The sequence below is a fragment of the Ammodytes marinus genome, assembly GCF_949987685.1.
Source record: "Ammodytes marinus genome assembly, chromosome: 11".
NCBI lineage: Eukaryota > Metazoa > Chordata > Actinopteri > Uranoscopiformes > Ammodytidae > Ammodytes > Ammodytes marinus.
Window position 1 is genome coordinate 26,289,586 of NC_137215.1, and position 15,457 is coordinate 26,305,042.

General features: G+C 41.1%; 1 protein-coding gene across 2 annotated transcripts in view; it reads left to right on the forward strand.

The window, feature by feature from the left end:
- The window catches only part of vrk2 (VRK serine/threonine kinase 2), an 18,376-nt gene continuing 2,919 nt past the window's right edge, over window positions 1-15,457 (forward strand). Inside the window, exons 1-11 of one of the 2 annotated variants that reach the window (XM_080036222.1) lie at window positions 1-242; window positions 1,437-1,571; window positions 2,181-2,236; window positions 4,720-4,789; window positions 5,969-6,056; window positions 6,402-6,510; window positions 7,651-7,743; window positions 8,236-8,368; window positions 11,728-11,848; window positions 12,319-12,377; window positions 13,951-14,132. In XM_080036222.1, the coding sequence (XP_079892348.1) occupies window positions 1,442-1,571; window positions 2,181-2,236; window positions 4,720-4,789; window positions 5,969-6,056; window positions 6,402-6,510; window positions 7,651-7,743; window positions 8,236-8,368; window positions 11,728-11,848; window positions 12,319-12,377; window positions 13,951-14,132 (1,041 nt within the window). In that variant the 5' untranslated portion in view covers window positions 1-242; window positions 1,437-1,441. The remainder of the gene's footprint in view (window positions 243-1,436; window positions 1,572-2,180; window positions 2,237-4,719; window positions 4,790-5,968; window positions 6,057-6,401; window positions 6,511-7,650; window positions 7,744-8,235; window positions 8,369-11,727; window positions 11,849-12,318; window positions 12,378-13,950; window positions 14,133-15,457) is intronic. The other variant, XM_080036221.1, reaches the window with a different exon arrangement.

Genomic DNA, 15,457 nt, shown 5'->3' on the forward strand with positions numbered 1-15,457 from the left:
TCAGGAAGTGCTGAGGTTTTTGTTTTGTTTCTGTTTCGCACTCATTTATGGACCGTATTGTGACTTTGCAACGATTCATTTAGAGAAAAAGTTGTTGAGAAGGTGGCTAAATACCACAGGTAGACAGACATTAGCTTTAAAGTATTAATAACGACAGCTCGTCGATATGTTTATACGCAGAGAGCTCAACTGACGACGTGCCGCTTGGTTTCCCTTCTGAAGGTCTGTGCTTAGTTTAGCATGTGAGTCATTTTTAAACAGCTATTACTGGCTACATTAGCTGCTAGTTGTCTGTTGTTCAAACGCTGTATTCTAAACGCCACACGTCTTTGTCAGCTAACTGCAGTTTGTATGTGTGTGCTGTTTTGCATTCAGCTGTCCAGAAATGTAAGTGAACCCTCTCACATTTATTCAGTGTGTGCCTTTTGCTAGTGAGCAAATGTCTAAGGTCAGATGTTTAAAAGTGACAGGTTTTCAAATGGAGGTTGTCTTTTTAACAATAGACAACTTCCCTGTACCAACTGTATCCGTCGTTGTTTCATTCAACAGTAGTGATTTACAGTTACTGCTCGGTAAAGGTAGAGTCAGCGATTCTAGAGAACGCTTGTTGTCAAAATCACTTTAGTCAAAATTGTGTTAATATCTCACGAATCCGCTACCTGTTCATACTGTGTGTTAGTACACAGCCTAGGCTCTGTAAACCAGGGGGTTTGCTAGTTACGGTGGGCTCCCCTTTAATTACATACCAGTTTACATAATACCCGTCTAGGGGAGCTATAATTTTGTTCAGAGGCAGTAAACAACAGAAAATATAATGTGTTGCGTATTCCCTATAATTATATAATTGTATTTTTCATTATTTCCAAACATATTTCCTGAAACATGCTCTGTTGTTTACGTTGCTCTGAAAGGCAACATTACTGAAGCCAGTGTGTGTGTGTGTGTGTGTGTGTGTGTGTGTGTGTGTGTGTGTGTGTGTGTGTGTGTGTGTGTGTGTGTGTGTGTGTGTGTGTGTGTGTGTGTGTGTGTGTGTGTGTGTGTGTGTGTGTGTGTGTGTGTGTGTGTGTCAGCTGGGTATATTGGACATCAAATCACTGTGACATTATGACTTTCTTGTTACGTTAGCAACATGGAAGTTAAGAATTGTCAGTAGAACGGTTCATTGGAGTATTGTACCAGGTGTGGTTTCATTTTGGTTTCCAGAATTAGATGAAGTAGTGAAACAGTTTGGGGTTACTGCTCGCCTATGATTAAATGACTATATGTCCCTAACATTTAATCTAGGATGCCTATAATTTTGTTCAGAGGTTCCGCACCAGAAAATGTAATGTTTTGCATGTTCCTCAAGTGTATATATATATATGTATATGTATATATATATTTATTTTTTCCATTATTTCTTTACACATACAGTAATTTTCTGAAATTTTTCTCAGTTGTCATGGCACCGCCGAGAAAGACCAAGTTACCTAAGCCGCTGCCCGACGGCTTCGTACTGACTGACACTGACAAGAAGAAATGGAGGCTGGGGAAGATCATTGGCCAGGGTGGATTTGGACTAATTTATCTAGGTAATGAGCACAGGACTTGTGTGGCTCCTCAACTTGTCACGCACTTTGTGATAACCCCCGTACCCTTTTAGTTTAGTTTAGTTTTATTTGTGCAGATAAACAAGTTTAAAATGGCAAAAAGATGCACATAGACAAATGTACAAGTGGGACAAAAGAAACCCAGAAGGGCTTATAAAGGATGCCTACCTAACATTAAAATACAATAAAGTAAGGTAAAGAAATAAAGTAAAATAAAAAACAACTACAAAATCATGTTACAAATGAAAATACAATCACATTTAAATGCATATAGTAAAAAAGCAAAATAAAGAAGTAACTAACAAGCAAAAAAAAAACAATATAACAGTCAGTTTATACATTATCTTAAGTTTTTAACATGATATACATTTTAAGATGTTTTTTGAAAGTAACTAAATATGAGTGTTTACGGAGTTTACCCTTCTAACCTATGACGCCCTTTCCAATCAGCTGTAATGCCCAACCTTTACAAATCTAGATCCAGTGTTAATTTCCTTTTGGTCTGTATAAAAGGCCTGATCTAGTCCATGAGTTAACAATTTGCCTGCACTTTGTCTCATCTTCTGTCTCTGTCTCTCTGCTGTCTCAAAGCCTCCCAGGATGTAGACAGGCCCGTCTCAGCAGACACGGACTATGTCATAAAATTGGTGAGTGCATTTTGTGCTGCAGTGCACACACAGACTATGTTGGAAATGTTGGTAGGGGAGAACGGGGTAATGTGAGACACTTTTTACATTTGCTCCCCTCTAAGGGAGCTAAAATGATTTATCAGTCAAGTTTACACATTTCCCATTAATTCAGGATGTTTCCTAGAAAAGAGCATTAGCAGAATGTATTCATGACGAATGGCAGTGAAAATATGATTGTTTTAAAAAAAGTTGTCTTGTGTCTCAGTATTCCCCAGCTGTGGGGTAAACTGAGACAGACCAGAGAAATCAAGGGGGTAAACTGATCCACTTACTTTTTCCACTCTGAAACTACCATAACAACACATCTTGTAACAGTTAGAATCCTGACAGCTAGCTTGAAAACCACATATTCCAAAACTAATGTCGGACTAGTAACAGAAACATGGAGTTTGGTCAATTAAGAAAAACATTTTCTAAACACTTGAAAGTAACTCTGATCAAATACACCATATAATTCATATTCAATAATTAACATTCAAATGACAGATAGAACCAGTTACATTAAAACACAGTCTGGGGGTCAGAACACAGGACCCTTAGAGCCAGCTAGTGTCTGGGGGAAAAGAACAATCAGAACCAGCTAGAACAGCCTGGGACTCAAAACACAGGACTAGACCCAGCTGTCATTTTCCATCTTTTGAGTCTTTGATTAATATTTTTCTGCATTTATTTTATTGGGATCATTCATTGAATAAAGATATATTACTTAGAGTCTATTGATGTTAAAGGTCACTCTCCTGTCCCCCACATACGTGCCAAACCATTCAACCCCCACCTCCAGCCCACATTGTCTTTTGTCCTATTCAAACTAGTCTCCTTGCTACCTCAGATATAATGGATTCATTAAAAGAGGGCACAGACACTGTCTCACTTTACCCCACAGCATTTGTCTCACTTTACCCCACTGCCACAATTTGAGAAAAAACTAACTCTCGTAGCAATTCAGGCTAATCAACATGTATGAAAGAAGTTTTTCTTTTCTTTGCTTTGGCACAACAATCGATTAAGTTGACAGCAAGAAAATTTACTTTTACATGCAAAAAATAAATTTGTGAAAAAAAAACATGCTTACAACATCACCATGAGGTCCTCTCTTTTATGGCCACGGGGAAATGAAAGGGCCTTGAAAACATATATCTCGCATGACAAAAAATGTGTTCCATTGACTAGATACAGGGGGTGTCTCACATTACCCGATGGCTCGCATTCCCCCGTTCGCCCCTATATCAAACGGGTAATATTATGCTGACAATAACGCATGTATGTCGTTTACAGAAAGTCACATTTCCTCTTTTTTCAGTTTCAACTTCAACCAACATCAGGTGCTTTAGTTTGAAGCCACTGTAAAACTGAGACAAAAAACAACAGCAACATTGGTGGCCGACATGACCTTAGATTTATAGCCCTTGATTTTTCACATTTTGGATGGTGACGGTATTATATCATGATATTACTTTTCTGTATATCCTATATTTTGAGAGGAGTACCCTGGCCTATCTCTTTATGTAAATACATTGAATATGTTGGTAATATAACAAGAAAAATGCTGTATCCTTTTCCCATAGAGACATGGTAGAAGTTCATGCATTTTGAACCTTCATGCAAAAGTAAAGTGGTTGATTGAATAGAGTGAGCCTGCAGTATGTATTTAAACTCACTGGCCACTTTATTAGGTACACCAGTTAAATTTCTTGTGAACACATATAACTTATCAGCTCATCTCATCGCAGCAACTCAATGCAATTAGGCATGTAGACCTGGAAGGGACAACTTGTTGGAGTTCAAACCGTGCAACAGAATGGGGGGGAAAAAGGGGGGTTTAAGTGACTTTGAACGTGACATAGTTGATGGTGCCAGACGGGCTGGTCTGAGTATTTCAGAAACTGCTGATCTACTAAGATTTTCACACACAAACATCTCTAGGGTTAACAGAGAATGGTCTGAAAAAGAACAAATGTACAGTTAGAAAATGCCTTGTTGAAGTCAGAGGTTATTAGAGGATGGGCAGACTGGTTCGAGATGATAGAATGGCAACAGTAACTCAAATAACCACTCGTTACAACAAAGGTATGCAGAATACCATCTCTGACCACAAAACACAACCAACTTTGAAGCAGATGGGCTACAAAAGCCGAAGACCCCACCGGGTGCCACTCCTGTCTGCTAAGAACACAACTGAGGCTACAATTCACTAGCTGAAGGAATACAACAACAAAAAAAAACATAAAGAGTGATTATTTTACTCCTATTACATTACTTAATGCCCTTTGTTTTTGTTTTGGGATGCCCTATTCTGTTACAAAGAAAAAGAAACATGAGGAGAGCCTTTCCAAAAGAATAGAACGCAACACCAATTAGGTTTATTTTAGTGTGCTGATGCTTATTTGTTACTCCACACCAGTGCTTATACAATGGTTAATAGTGTATGTCTGTGTGTGCAGGAGTACCATGAGAACGGCCCCTTGTTCTCCGAGCTCAAGTTCTACCAGAGGGCAGCCAAACCGGAGAGCAGTGAGTAGCTGTGTGTGTGTGTGTGTGTGTGTGTGTGTGTGTGTGTGTGTGTGAGTGAGTGTGTTTGACTGATGAAGTGGCCGCAGACACAGAGGCTTTGCCGCCTGCCGCACAGTAATTAATAATAAGCCAAAGCAAACATGCACCTCTGTGGCAGTTATCCCCCCTCTCCCCTCTGGTCTGGGCTCTACAACGCCTTGGTTTGGAGTGGAGACCCAGAGCGAGACAGAGAGAGAAAGGGACCCACTCACACGTAATGATGGCCTGGCCTCCACTGAGCCCCTCACCACCTGCCAGCCTGGTAGAGCGCCAGTCAGGCCGGCCGCCATACAGCCCCGAGCCAGGCCTACTGCTTTGTCTGGGGCATGTGTGTGTGTTTGTGCACTCGTACAACAATTTTTGTGAGAACCCATTTGAGTTTTAGACCTTAGGAGTGAGGGCATTTTTGCAAAAGCGAGGATATTTTGGCTGGTTCTCACTTTGGGCAGGCCTTAAATGGAGCTGTTTGAGGTTTTAAGGTTCAGGTAGAAGTATAGCCGTACAATTTTGTGTGTGTGTGTGTGGGGGGTGTACCCTCATTACTCCAATATTGATATCTGTATGCACGCAGACAAGGCTTCTGCTTTCACAATACAGCCATTGTGCTTTTGACTTTGAATTTAGTTGCTGGTTTTACTAATACAATGCACTCTTTTCAGACCTCCTATACAGGTGCGTCTAAAATAATTAGAATATCATGGAAATGGCCATTCCAAAACACTTTTCATATATTCTAAATGTATTACACAAAGTGAAATGTGTCAGGCCTTTTTCTTTTGTTTTAATTTTGATGATAGCGGCTTACAGCTCATTGAATGAAAAGAAATCCAGTATCTCAAAATATTAAAATATCACAAAAAAACTATCTAAAAAAGGATTTATAACACATAAATGTATGTATGACACCTTCTGAAAAGTATTTTTATTCTGGATTAATTTCACTTTATGTGTAATGAATAGAATATATGAAAGTTTCACTTTTTTAATTAATTCATGGATTTTCTTTTTTTTTCTTTTTTTAACTTTATATTGATATTTCATTTTTTTTTATATGCAGCTGTATTAGTGCATTGGACTGTGAAAATACAGCTGTGCGTACACACATTGACGTAATTAATCCCTCTTCTAATTTTTTTTCAGTGGAGAAATGGAAGAGAAGCAGGAAACTGGACTTCCTAGGCATTCCAAAGTACTGGGGATCAGGGCTGGCTGAACACAATGACCTCAGGTATGGAGGTAGCCAGCACTGAGTGGTTGATGATGTTGTCACATGATTAGATCATGATTATAGTACATGTGCCTTTTTAGAGTGAGTGGTTGTTTCTAATAGGATGCACCTAAGATGCTGTTATGACTATCATTTGAATTCTAAATTGCTTAGTCATAGACGAGAGAAAATGTGAGCTGGTGCAAATGATAATAACATATTTAGATCCTCAGATCCCACATACACCTATTAATAAGCAGCTTTTTTGATCTGGATATCCTATCTGGAGAAGGGAAAACCCATGGTAATGCATGTCTATATGTACAAAGCATTTTGCACAGCACAGCATTTTGCCTCCCCACTCAGGTATCGTTTCATGGCCATGGAGCGACTGGGCAGAGACCTTCAGAAAGTCTGCGAGGGCAACGGAGGTCGACTGAAGAAGAACACCGTGCTCCAACTGGGTCACGGACTGGTGAGCTCATCATTTACATGTAATAAAGGCACATTCACCCTGCGTTCCAAATCCCATACTCTTTCCTTTTTCTATTCTACATACTACAACTGACAACAACAAATGACATTACATTACATTACATGTTATTTAGCAGACGCTTTTATCCAAAGCCACTTACAACTAGAGCTCATATTCATACACCGATAGCAGCAGCTACCACGCAGGGTGCAAGCTAACTATTGGGAGCAATTTAGGGTTCAGTGTAGGGGTGTACACGTGTAACCGTTTGGTAAATCATAACCGTTTAGGGAAAATCATTAAACGAAAACAGTTTTTTTTTCATTTCTTTTTTGGAAAATTATAATTTTTTCAAGGAGTGGTGGGCGATGTGAGCTACTGTAGGCTACTAAAGCAGATAACACAATACATTATTTCACTTTTCTTTTCATCTCCGTCTCAAACAGCTGGTCGGCTCGCGAGCCCAATGGCCCCGACAGCGGGAGTCAGTCTAATGACGGATGATCGCTATGCTAGTTATGATCACTTCGAAGTCAAAAAGCAAAATTATGAAATAAAGGCCTTTCTGCCTCTGTCTATCTTTCTGCCTGAAATTTTTGTAAATGACCACACGCCTAGTTCAGTGTCTTGCCCAGGGACACTTGGACATGTGGCGAGGAGACGGGGGATCGAACCACCGACCCTGCAGTTGAGGGTCGACCACCCTACCCACTGAGCTAGAGTCCCCCAGTGATCATTGAAAGAATCTATTTAGATATTCATGCAATATGGTACAATTGGGACATACCGTTACTTTCAGAATCGCCCAAATAGCGAGCCAATTTCAACACTAGACCTCAAATCTCGACGGGATGTAGTAGGCATCCGGGTATTTTTAAGGTTCCTAAATCTGACCACAAGAATTGGGACATCCTAAGTCTTTTCTACCATACTAAATAGCAGAAAATATTGGAATTGGAACACGGGGTCAGCTTTTCTTACGTTTATTGATTGTTGTTTAGAAGGAGTCAAAGGCCACTTTAACAGATAATTCCCCTCTCTTTACCATACGGTGAACAGAAGATTCCTATGATGTAATTTCTGCTTATCGTAATTGGTGGTTCATGTTTGTGTTTAACCGCTCTGTTTTTGTCCTGTCAGGTGTCTGTCCTGGAGTATATCCATGACAACGAGTATGTCCACGCAGACATTAAAGCTGCTAACCTCATGCTGGGTTACAGACACACTGATCAGGTTAGTATACTGAAGACCTCTGCAAATGACCACGCATGATGTGCATAGAAGCAAGCTCCTTTTAATATTACAAAATACACACTATGTCTACAACACAATTAAAGTTGTTGTCAAAATCCTTTTTCTGTGTCAGAATCAGGGAATATCTTGCGATCTGCTACCTGTATCTGTGTGTGCGCTGAAAAATAAATGCAGTGTTTATACATGTTCTAGGCTCTGTAAACACCCGGGCAAGTTGCTACCTACTGTGGGCCCTAACATAACCTTTGTTTACAAACTAGTTCACAGAGCATAGGCATTTTTTTGCAGTGCACACACAGGTAGCAGATCGTGAGGAGATATTCCCTGATTTTGACAAAGTTGATTTCGACAACAAGCATTCTCCCGAAATCACCGACTCCACCTAAACGGGCCATTCCTCTGTGTGCAAATTCTATGAATAATTATAATCTTTATTGAATAGCTTTGTGATTGGTAATGTATGCGCTGTAGGTCTACCTAGCAGACTACGGGCTGTCCTACAGATACTGTCCTGACGGAGTCCACAAAGAATACAAGGAAAACCCCAAGAAGGGCCACAATGGGACCATGGAGTACACCAGCCTGGATGCCCACAAAGGACTCGGTACGTCTTATATATATATTTTTTTTACCTAGTAATTGTGCAACAAATTAGATCTTCCCGTTCACAGCCAGTATTTAGGTATCTCTAAAGCATCCATATTAACCCCACTGTAAGCTCCTGTCCTTTTGAGTTGGCCGTCTTCGTTTGTCAATACATGTAAAACAGCTTCCAGGGCCCGCCACCCTCGTGCCTTCCTCGGCTGATATTGGGAACACATTAACGGGGCAAATTGCCTACATGCTCCCTCTCTTCACTGACCATCGATCCTCCAGCGTGGCCTCTCGCTGAATCCCCCCCCCCCCGCTACTGCCTCTGTTTAACAATTCCCCTAATTAGCTGGAGTCATAACCCGCATGGTGTATTCATCCGCCATTAATTAAGGGGCTTCGATGTTTGGTTAGAGCCACAGATAACCTCCCGTGAGCTCCACGCACAACGACTCCACTATACACCGCCGCTCAATATACTGTGAGTTAGCATGGCTCAGACTGCCTAATCGCCACGGGAGCGTTTCTATCAACACTATCGATAAGGAAAAAGAGGGCCAGAAAAAGTCCTGTCAGCAATAACTATCCAATGGCACTCATGTCGATTTTAATAGGATTTTAAAAGGAGGGAAGACGGGAGTGGGAGAAAAGTGAGCTATACATAGGTACACATTTTTGCCATTCTACATGAGACTGTTCAGGTAAGCTTTTTATTCCACCAATTGCTCTTACTGGAGCGACACCGATTTGTAAACGCTGCCATTCTGAGAAATACAGAGAGAGATTTTGTGGAGCCGATGGGCTTAATCAACTTTGTGTCAACTCGTGTTCGGCGATGGCTCGAATATAACAGACATTCATTCATATGAAAAAGTTACGCACGGTAGCTTTAAACACAGATCCATGCTTATATTACACCTGTCCCACAAAGAACGGAACAAGACCTCCAGCTATGGGAAGACATATGTATATTGTCATGTTAAACACCCCCTTGAAACAGTGTCTTTTTTCTGCTGCTGCGTTGAGATTATGACCGAGGGGCCGACCCCCTTATCTCCACCCTCTGATGTCACCAACCCTCGCAAAGATGTTGACAGACAGGTTGCCATGGCGAGCAAACTAAACGATGTAATTACCGCCATTGGGTGGGCGTCCGGCGAAAAACCGTCTCCAAACGACAAGACTGTGAGGCAGCAGGGGTTAAGAGTGCGACACTGCAGCGCGCGTTAGGGAATCTGAATAACAATAGGAGATAATTAACAACAACAACCCCACCACCAAAGCATGTAGAGAGAGACCGTGTGAGCAGTGTGTGCGCGTGCCCTATGTGTGTATTTATATAGTGTGCATGTGTGTTTTATTCAAGCAAGTCCAGCTTTTTTAAAGTGTGTATGTGTACCAACATGCATATCTTACTCCACACTGGTCTCGACCATTCTTCATATGCAGGCGAAACGCATTAAGAGACAGACAGACATAAAGCAGAAAACAAAGCAATATCAGGGGCTATGATAACGTGCCCAGCCACACACACACACACACAGAGGGCAGCCACGCTTAATGTAGTTGTTGATCTTTTTAATTGTTAATCTATTATGGTGCCATGGGAGGTTTTTTTCTCTCTCCCAGTGTCAGTATCATATGTATCTTTCATCTTTATTCTTCTTTAACAGGCTCTCAGTAGCAGTGAAGTGTTGTGTAATTATTTACGAAAGGAAGCCGCCACTATAAATGCTGACTAAATGCATACTTTACACCCACAAGGGCAAACTCTTATCGTCAGACTTGTTGAGATGCCGCGTAACAATGACACTTTCATATTTGGAGCTAACATATAGTCGACGCTTAATGCTGCACGTTTTTTTGCACACATAAAGTGGCCATGGAAGAGATCAGTCAACACTTTTTTTAATGCTTTCTTCCCCTCTGAAAAAGGTGGCCAATTGCTCAGTCAAGTCAGTTTTATTCCTAGCGTTATAGTCTGTGCAACATGTGACACACTTCAAACCCCATCTTTTGAATTAAAGTAACTACGAGGAACTTTTAAATGTTTCATTTTTCCTCTGTTGATCATAAATGAGCTGTTACAGCAAACGAGAACACAAGTTAAAAGAACACTGTTTTTATGAAGTTGTTATTAATGCCTGTGCTCAGGTTCCGAATCCCTGCTAACTCAGAGAAATTGATTAACCCCAGGCAGATTGGGAAAGCCTGTGTTTATGAACGCTACTAAATCAAAGTTTACTTCAAAGTTGAGTTATTGAAGGGTTTCTGATGTCTGCATGAAAGGACATGCACACACATTACTCTTCTCAAGGCCTCTCCTACACCGTCATGGTCATCCTGATCATCCCTAGTGATTGTATAGCCTCCCTGCTGGGCCAAAGCGGTGTTAGAATCCTGTTTAAAAACCCCAGAGTCTTTCATTCAGGCCCTAAACACTCAACATTTACTCCACTGAATTGATCTCTTCTCAATGTTTGCACTCTTCTCATCAACACACCCTTATGTCTTGATATTCCTGGTTGAACACAAGTGGATTACTTCTTTCATGAAGTACACATTTGTTAGTGTGTAATCAGATTACTTGGATGTAATGTGTTCCTATGTGGCAGTGGCCATGCCTCCTCTTAAGACAGGCCTGTGTTGGCTGGAGGTGGATCAATGGATCAGGGAGGAGATTTTTTCCCCCAGTCGATAGGTAATTTCTCCAGAGACGTGTGGCTGGCCGTTACAGTATCGAGCTGCTTAAAACTCTCCGGGCTCGACCCCTTTCTGGATGGACTGCTCCACAAGTATTGATAGACCTCACGCTTTAATGTAGAACACTGTGCAATCACATGCACTCACAATAAGACACAAACACACTCCTAGACCTGTTCTTAAAATGACATGGGGAAATCACGCAGGTATTCCCATGTACTATTTACATTATGTCAAGAGATACATTCCCTAACCTTATATAATCTGTTGTTCTATGATTTGTAAAAAGACTTTGTACCTTTTGTGAGACTGTGCAGATACACAGCTGTATACAGTGCTCTTAACAATGAAATGTCTAGGTGCCTATTTGGTTACATTTACTATTTAACACTTTGTGTGATCCTTTTGAACAGTGTCCTTCAGCAGAAATATATTTTGTAGATGAAAAGCCCCAGCTTTAATTTTCAGGTTCAAAATTGTGAATTGATCCAAGTTAAGTATGTAATGGGGAGGGAGTCCCTCCCCATTACATACTTAACTTGGATCCCTCAGGGACCCATATTAATATTGAAAAAACATGAAAACATTTGTTTTTTGATGTTGTATCAAAAAGTGACATAATGTATCAAATCTTTTAACCACCTCATCTTTCTGTCTCTTTCTCTCTAGCTCCGTCTAGACGTGGGGACCTCCAGATCTTGGGGTTTTGTCTTCTTCACTGGTTGTGTGGCTCTCTGCCTTGGGACAATGTTCTCAAGAACCCAACTCAAGTCCAGGAGGCCAAGACCAGGTAGATAGTCAACCTGTCCTCATTCCACAGCACAGACCTAATGAAATGCTTCATCCTCGGAAGGATGGCCGGTGTCATGTTTGTGCCACAACTTAAACTTTGGGAAAGTATAAAGGGGGTGGGGGGGGAGCCATTTGCAGCATTAAAAAATGTATAGATTTATTTTTCCTTAACATTTAATGTATGTCTAAACATTTCCTAAACTCTAAATTTCTATTAATCTATAAACTCTATTTCACAAATCGATAAAACCCCCCGCCAAATATTGTCTGGGAAACTGAAAAAAGTAAATCCAAAATGTATAGAATGAAATACTAGTCGTGCAGTAATAATTGCAAACAAGAAATGTGTGAGCGGAGTTTTGACCTGAGAGAAGTAATCCCATCCTGTTAAGACAGTTTGCTTGGACTTGGATTCAGCGTGTTCTCCTGGCTGTTCCTCACTGTCTCACTGTGTGTCTCTCCTCTCAGACTGATGGACAATCTTCCAGACTCCGTCCAGCAGCTGTCAGTGAGTGGAGCCAGCACAGGTGAGCCAGGCCTGGGGGGGGGTTGGTAGTTCAGGGATAGTTCAGTATTTTTCAAGTATGGTTGAATGAAGTTCTTATGCATAGTTATTCTGTTAATTTCTGGAGATGGCTGTCATTTTTCGGAGTTTGGAAGAGAAGTCGCTGTAGCAGAAGTCTGCCCTGTGTTGCTGTAGAGGGGGCCAGTGATCAAGGGAAGGATGTTGTTCATGTCAAAACTTTGGATGTGTTTAATGGTCAACACAGTGCATTGTGAGATGATGCACTGTGGCAGAATTGAGCCATGGTTACAGCGTTCTTGTTGGGGTCCTTTGCCTAGGCAGTGGGATTGATTCCTGGAATGAGTGATGGGGCTGCATATCTTCAGGCTACATGGCTTGAGCATTACTGATGTAAACAGAACCTTCAAAAACAGCATCCACGAGTGTGTAGAAACGGACAGACGGCTGTACCTTGACGGCCAAAGTTTCCCACCCCAAAAATACTCCACGTCTCACTCTGTGTTGTTGACATGACGCCCGTGAAAACTGTAGCAATTTTAACAGCCATCCCATTGACATTGCCTGTTAAAGTTTGTCATGTTTTTATCTCTCCTCTTTTATAAGGAGAGGTCACACCTGTGTGAGGGCTTAGTGTGTGATGTATGGTAGTCATCTGCTGACAAGGCCCCTGGCTGCCCGCTTCAGATAAGAGCCGCGGTTATGCATCAACTCTGTGTGTGTGTGTGTGTGTGTGTGTGTGTGTGTGTGTGTGTGTGTGTGTAGGTGTGTGTGTGTGTGTGTGTGTGAGATACAAGTTCTTCCGCAGTTCTGTGTCATACACGTCTGGCCAGTGTGTGATGCATTGACGCTGACTGTGTGTACACACACACACACACACACACACACACTATGCATATCCATTGTTGTGCGCACACCTAATCTACTCTCTGAGGGGAGATCCATTGCCAAGCTGTGTGTTATCTGGACTGTGAGACCTTCAGGTGCCTTCTACATTACTCAAAAGTCTCTGTCAAAGATTCCATACTTTTGCCTGTTGTCTCAGTTAGTCAAATCAAAGCACTGTCTGATAGTAGTTTTCTGCAGTAGTCGCTTACAGATTGCATCAAATGCCTAAATTGGTCCCTACTTCATATTCCATCGTATTCTACGAAGTTACACATTGTGAGGCTTAAAGGTGCACTGTGCAGTTTCAGGGGAGGGGGATTTATTTACATTTGAAGAGCCTGCAGTTAGTTTACAAAACATTTGAACTCTAAATGTAATTCTAGTATTTAATAATTATATCATCATGATTCAAATTCAAATTATTTTGATGCCGCTGGGACCAAACGTAAGACTAGAATATGTTTGTCATTAAAATGTTGTGCCCTGCTGCTGTAAACAATAACAAAACAGTACATTTTAAGGTTGCTTTCTAACTTCAAACGGTGTTCAAGGGAATCTATTTTACTCTGAATAAAGTTTGCGTATTCACTCAAATGTTCACTTCTGACCCCCCCCCCCCCAAAGTTACACACTGCACATTTTTAAATGCAGTTGGTCTTGTTTGACGTTCACTCTGTTGCTGTCTTCAGATCAGTTGGCCACCTTCCTCCTCTATGTGAAAGCATTGGGCTACCAAGAGAAGCCGGACTACCAGCATGTTAGAAAGCTGTTGGCCAGTGTTGACCCGGGGAGACTGGACTTCTCTATGCCCCAAGGGTCTGCTGGGGGGTCCAGCTCCACCACGGTACTAGATGCCCCCACCAGGGAGAAGGTGAGAAGAGAACCACACTATGTATTTATTAAAAAAAAAAAAAATTCACTGGTGCTTTGTGTTGTTTTACCTTAGTTAGTCAGTTCTGTTTGTTATGTGATGCCCTGTTTTGTCTGTGGGGTTCCGTCATGTTTAATTGTATTTTCTTTTAACATTGATGTCAGGGGACTACAGATGAAAAATAGCCTTTTGGCTTTTTCTGGCATTTTTAACCCATGTATGATCATGTGTTTTATTAATAATGACTGTCCCCTTCTTAAATAAACTGAATTGAATTGAATTGGACCATGTCAGGGGCCCAGTGCCTAAAGCCTGGTTCACACTACAAGATTTTAGATATTACCAGTATTTTTATATCCTATTATAAAACAGTAAAAAATCAATATGAACAATATCAAATGTGGGTGTCTGGATAAAAAAAATCTGATTTGTAATACTTGTTGTGTAAGAAGAACCACAGCCCCGCCTCATCTAAACCAAATTTCCGTAAAGTTTATCAAACTGAAATGACAATATATCTTTACTTTGGATTGATGGATAGAGTGAACTCTTTTCATATGCTTACAATCATTAAACCAGCTCACCAAATCATGTATAAAGAATTTTGTGGATGTATGGGGCTTTATTGCCTGGCACCGCCTGCCTACATACTTCTGCTCAATTTTCATTTCCCTTCAGTAGTCAGTCTGGGTGTGCGGTATATTAGTGGGTTCTATCCAGCCATATTTCTGCCAGTCCAATCAGCGAACAGGAGTGGCTCAGGAGCCGGTGCATGACATATGTCATGACCAAACGTTATGTGATTGGTTGGCAGATCCAGAGTGGCACTGGGCAGATCCAATAGTTTTTAACTTCAACAGACAACTTCAATTTGTCAATTGAGCAATTCCAGACCTTCTGTACAAATTAAATGAAGTATGATGGTCTGGTAGGACCAGGCTAGGGGCTTTAAGCATAATCACTGTAATCAAAGACTACCAGTGAGTAATGATGCTATAGTGTTGTACAGACACAATGTGTTCAGCAGGTGTGTACTCTTTCTAATAGTTTGATCACAGGTGTTGGTAATCGTGACATATTTTTTTGCATTCATTTAATATTCAAAGAGTTGAGTATTGGTCACAACGATTCCCATTTCCCCTGCTGAGTCGTCTTAAAGGAATAGATCAACATTTAAATATGTTTAGCCGTTCCGTTCCTGTGCGTGCATTTTTTCACGTACGAGCGACCCTTGCCCCCGTCTCTAATTAAAAAATGCACGCAGTTACAGGCACAGTTACTGTCACCTTTTTTTTCTTGAGCCGTAGAGGGAGGCAACTTGCTAA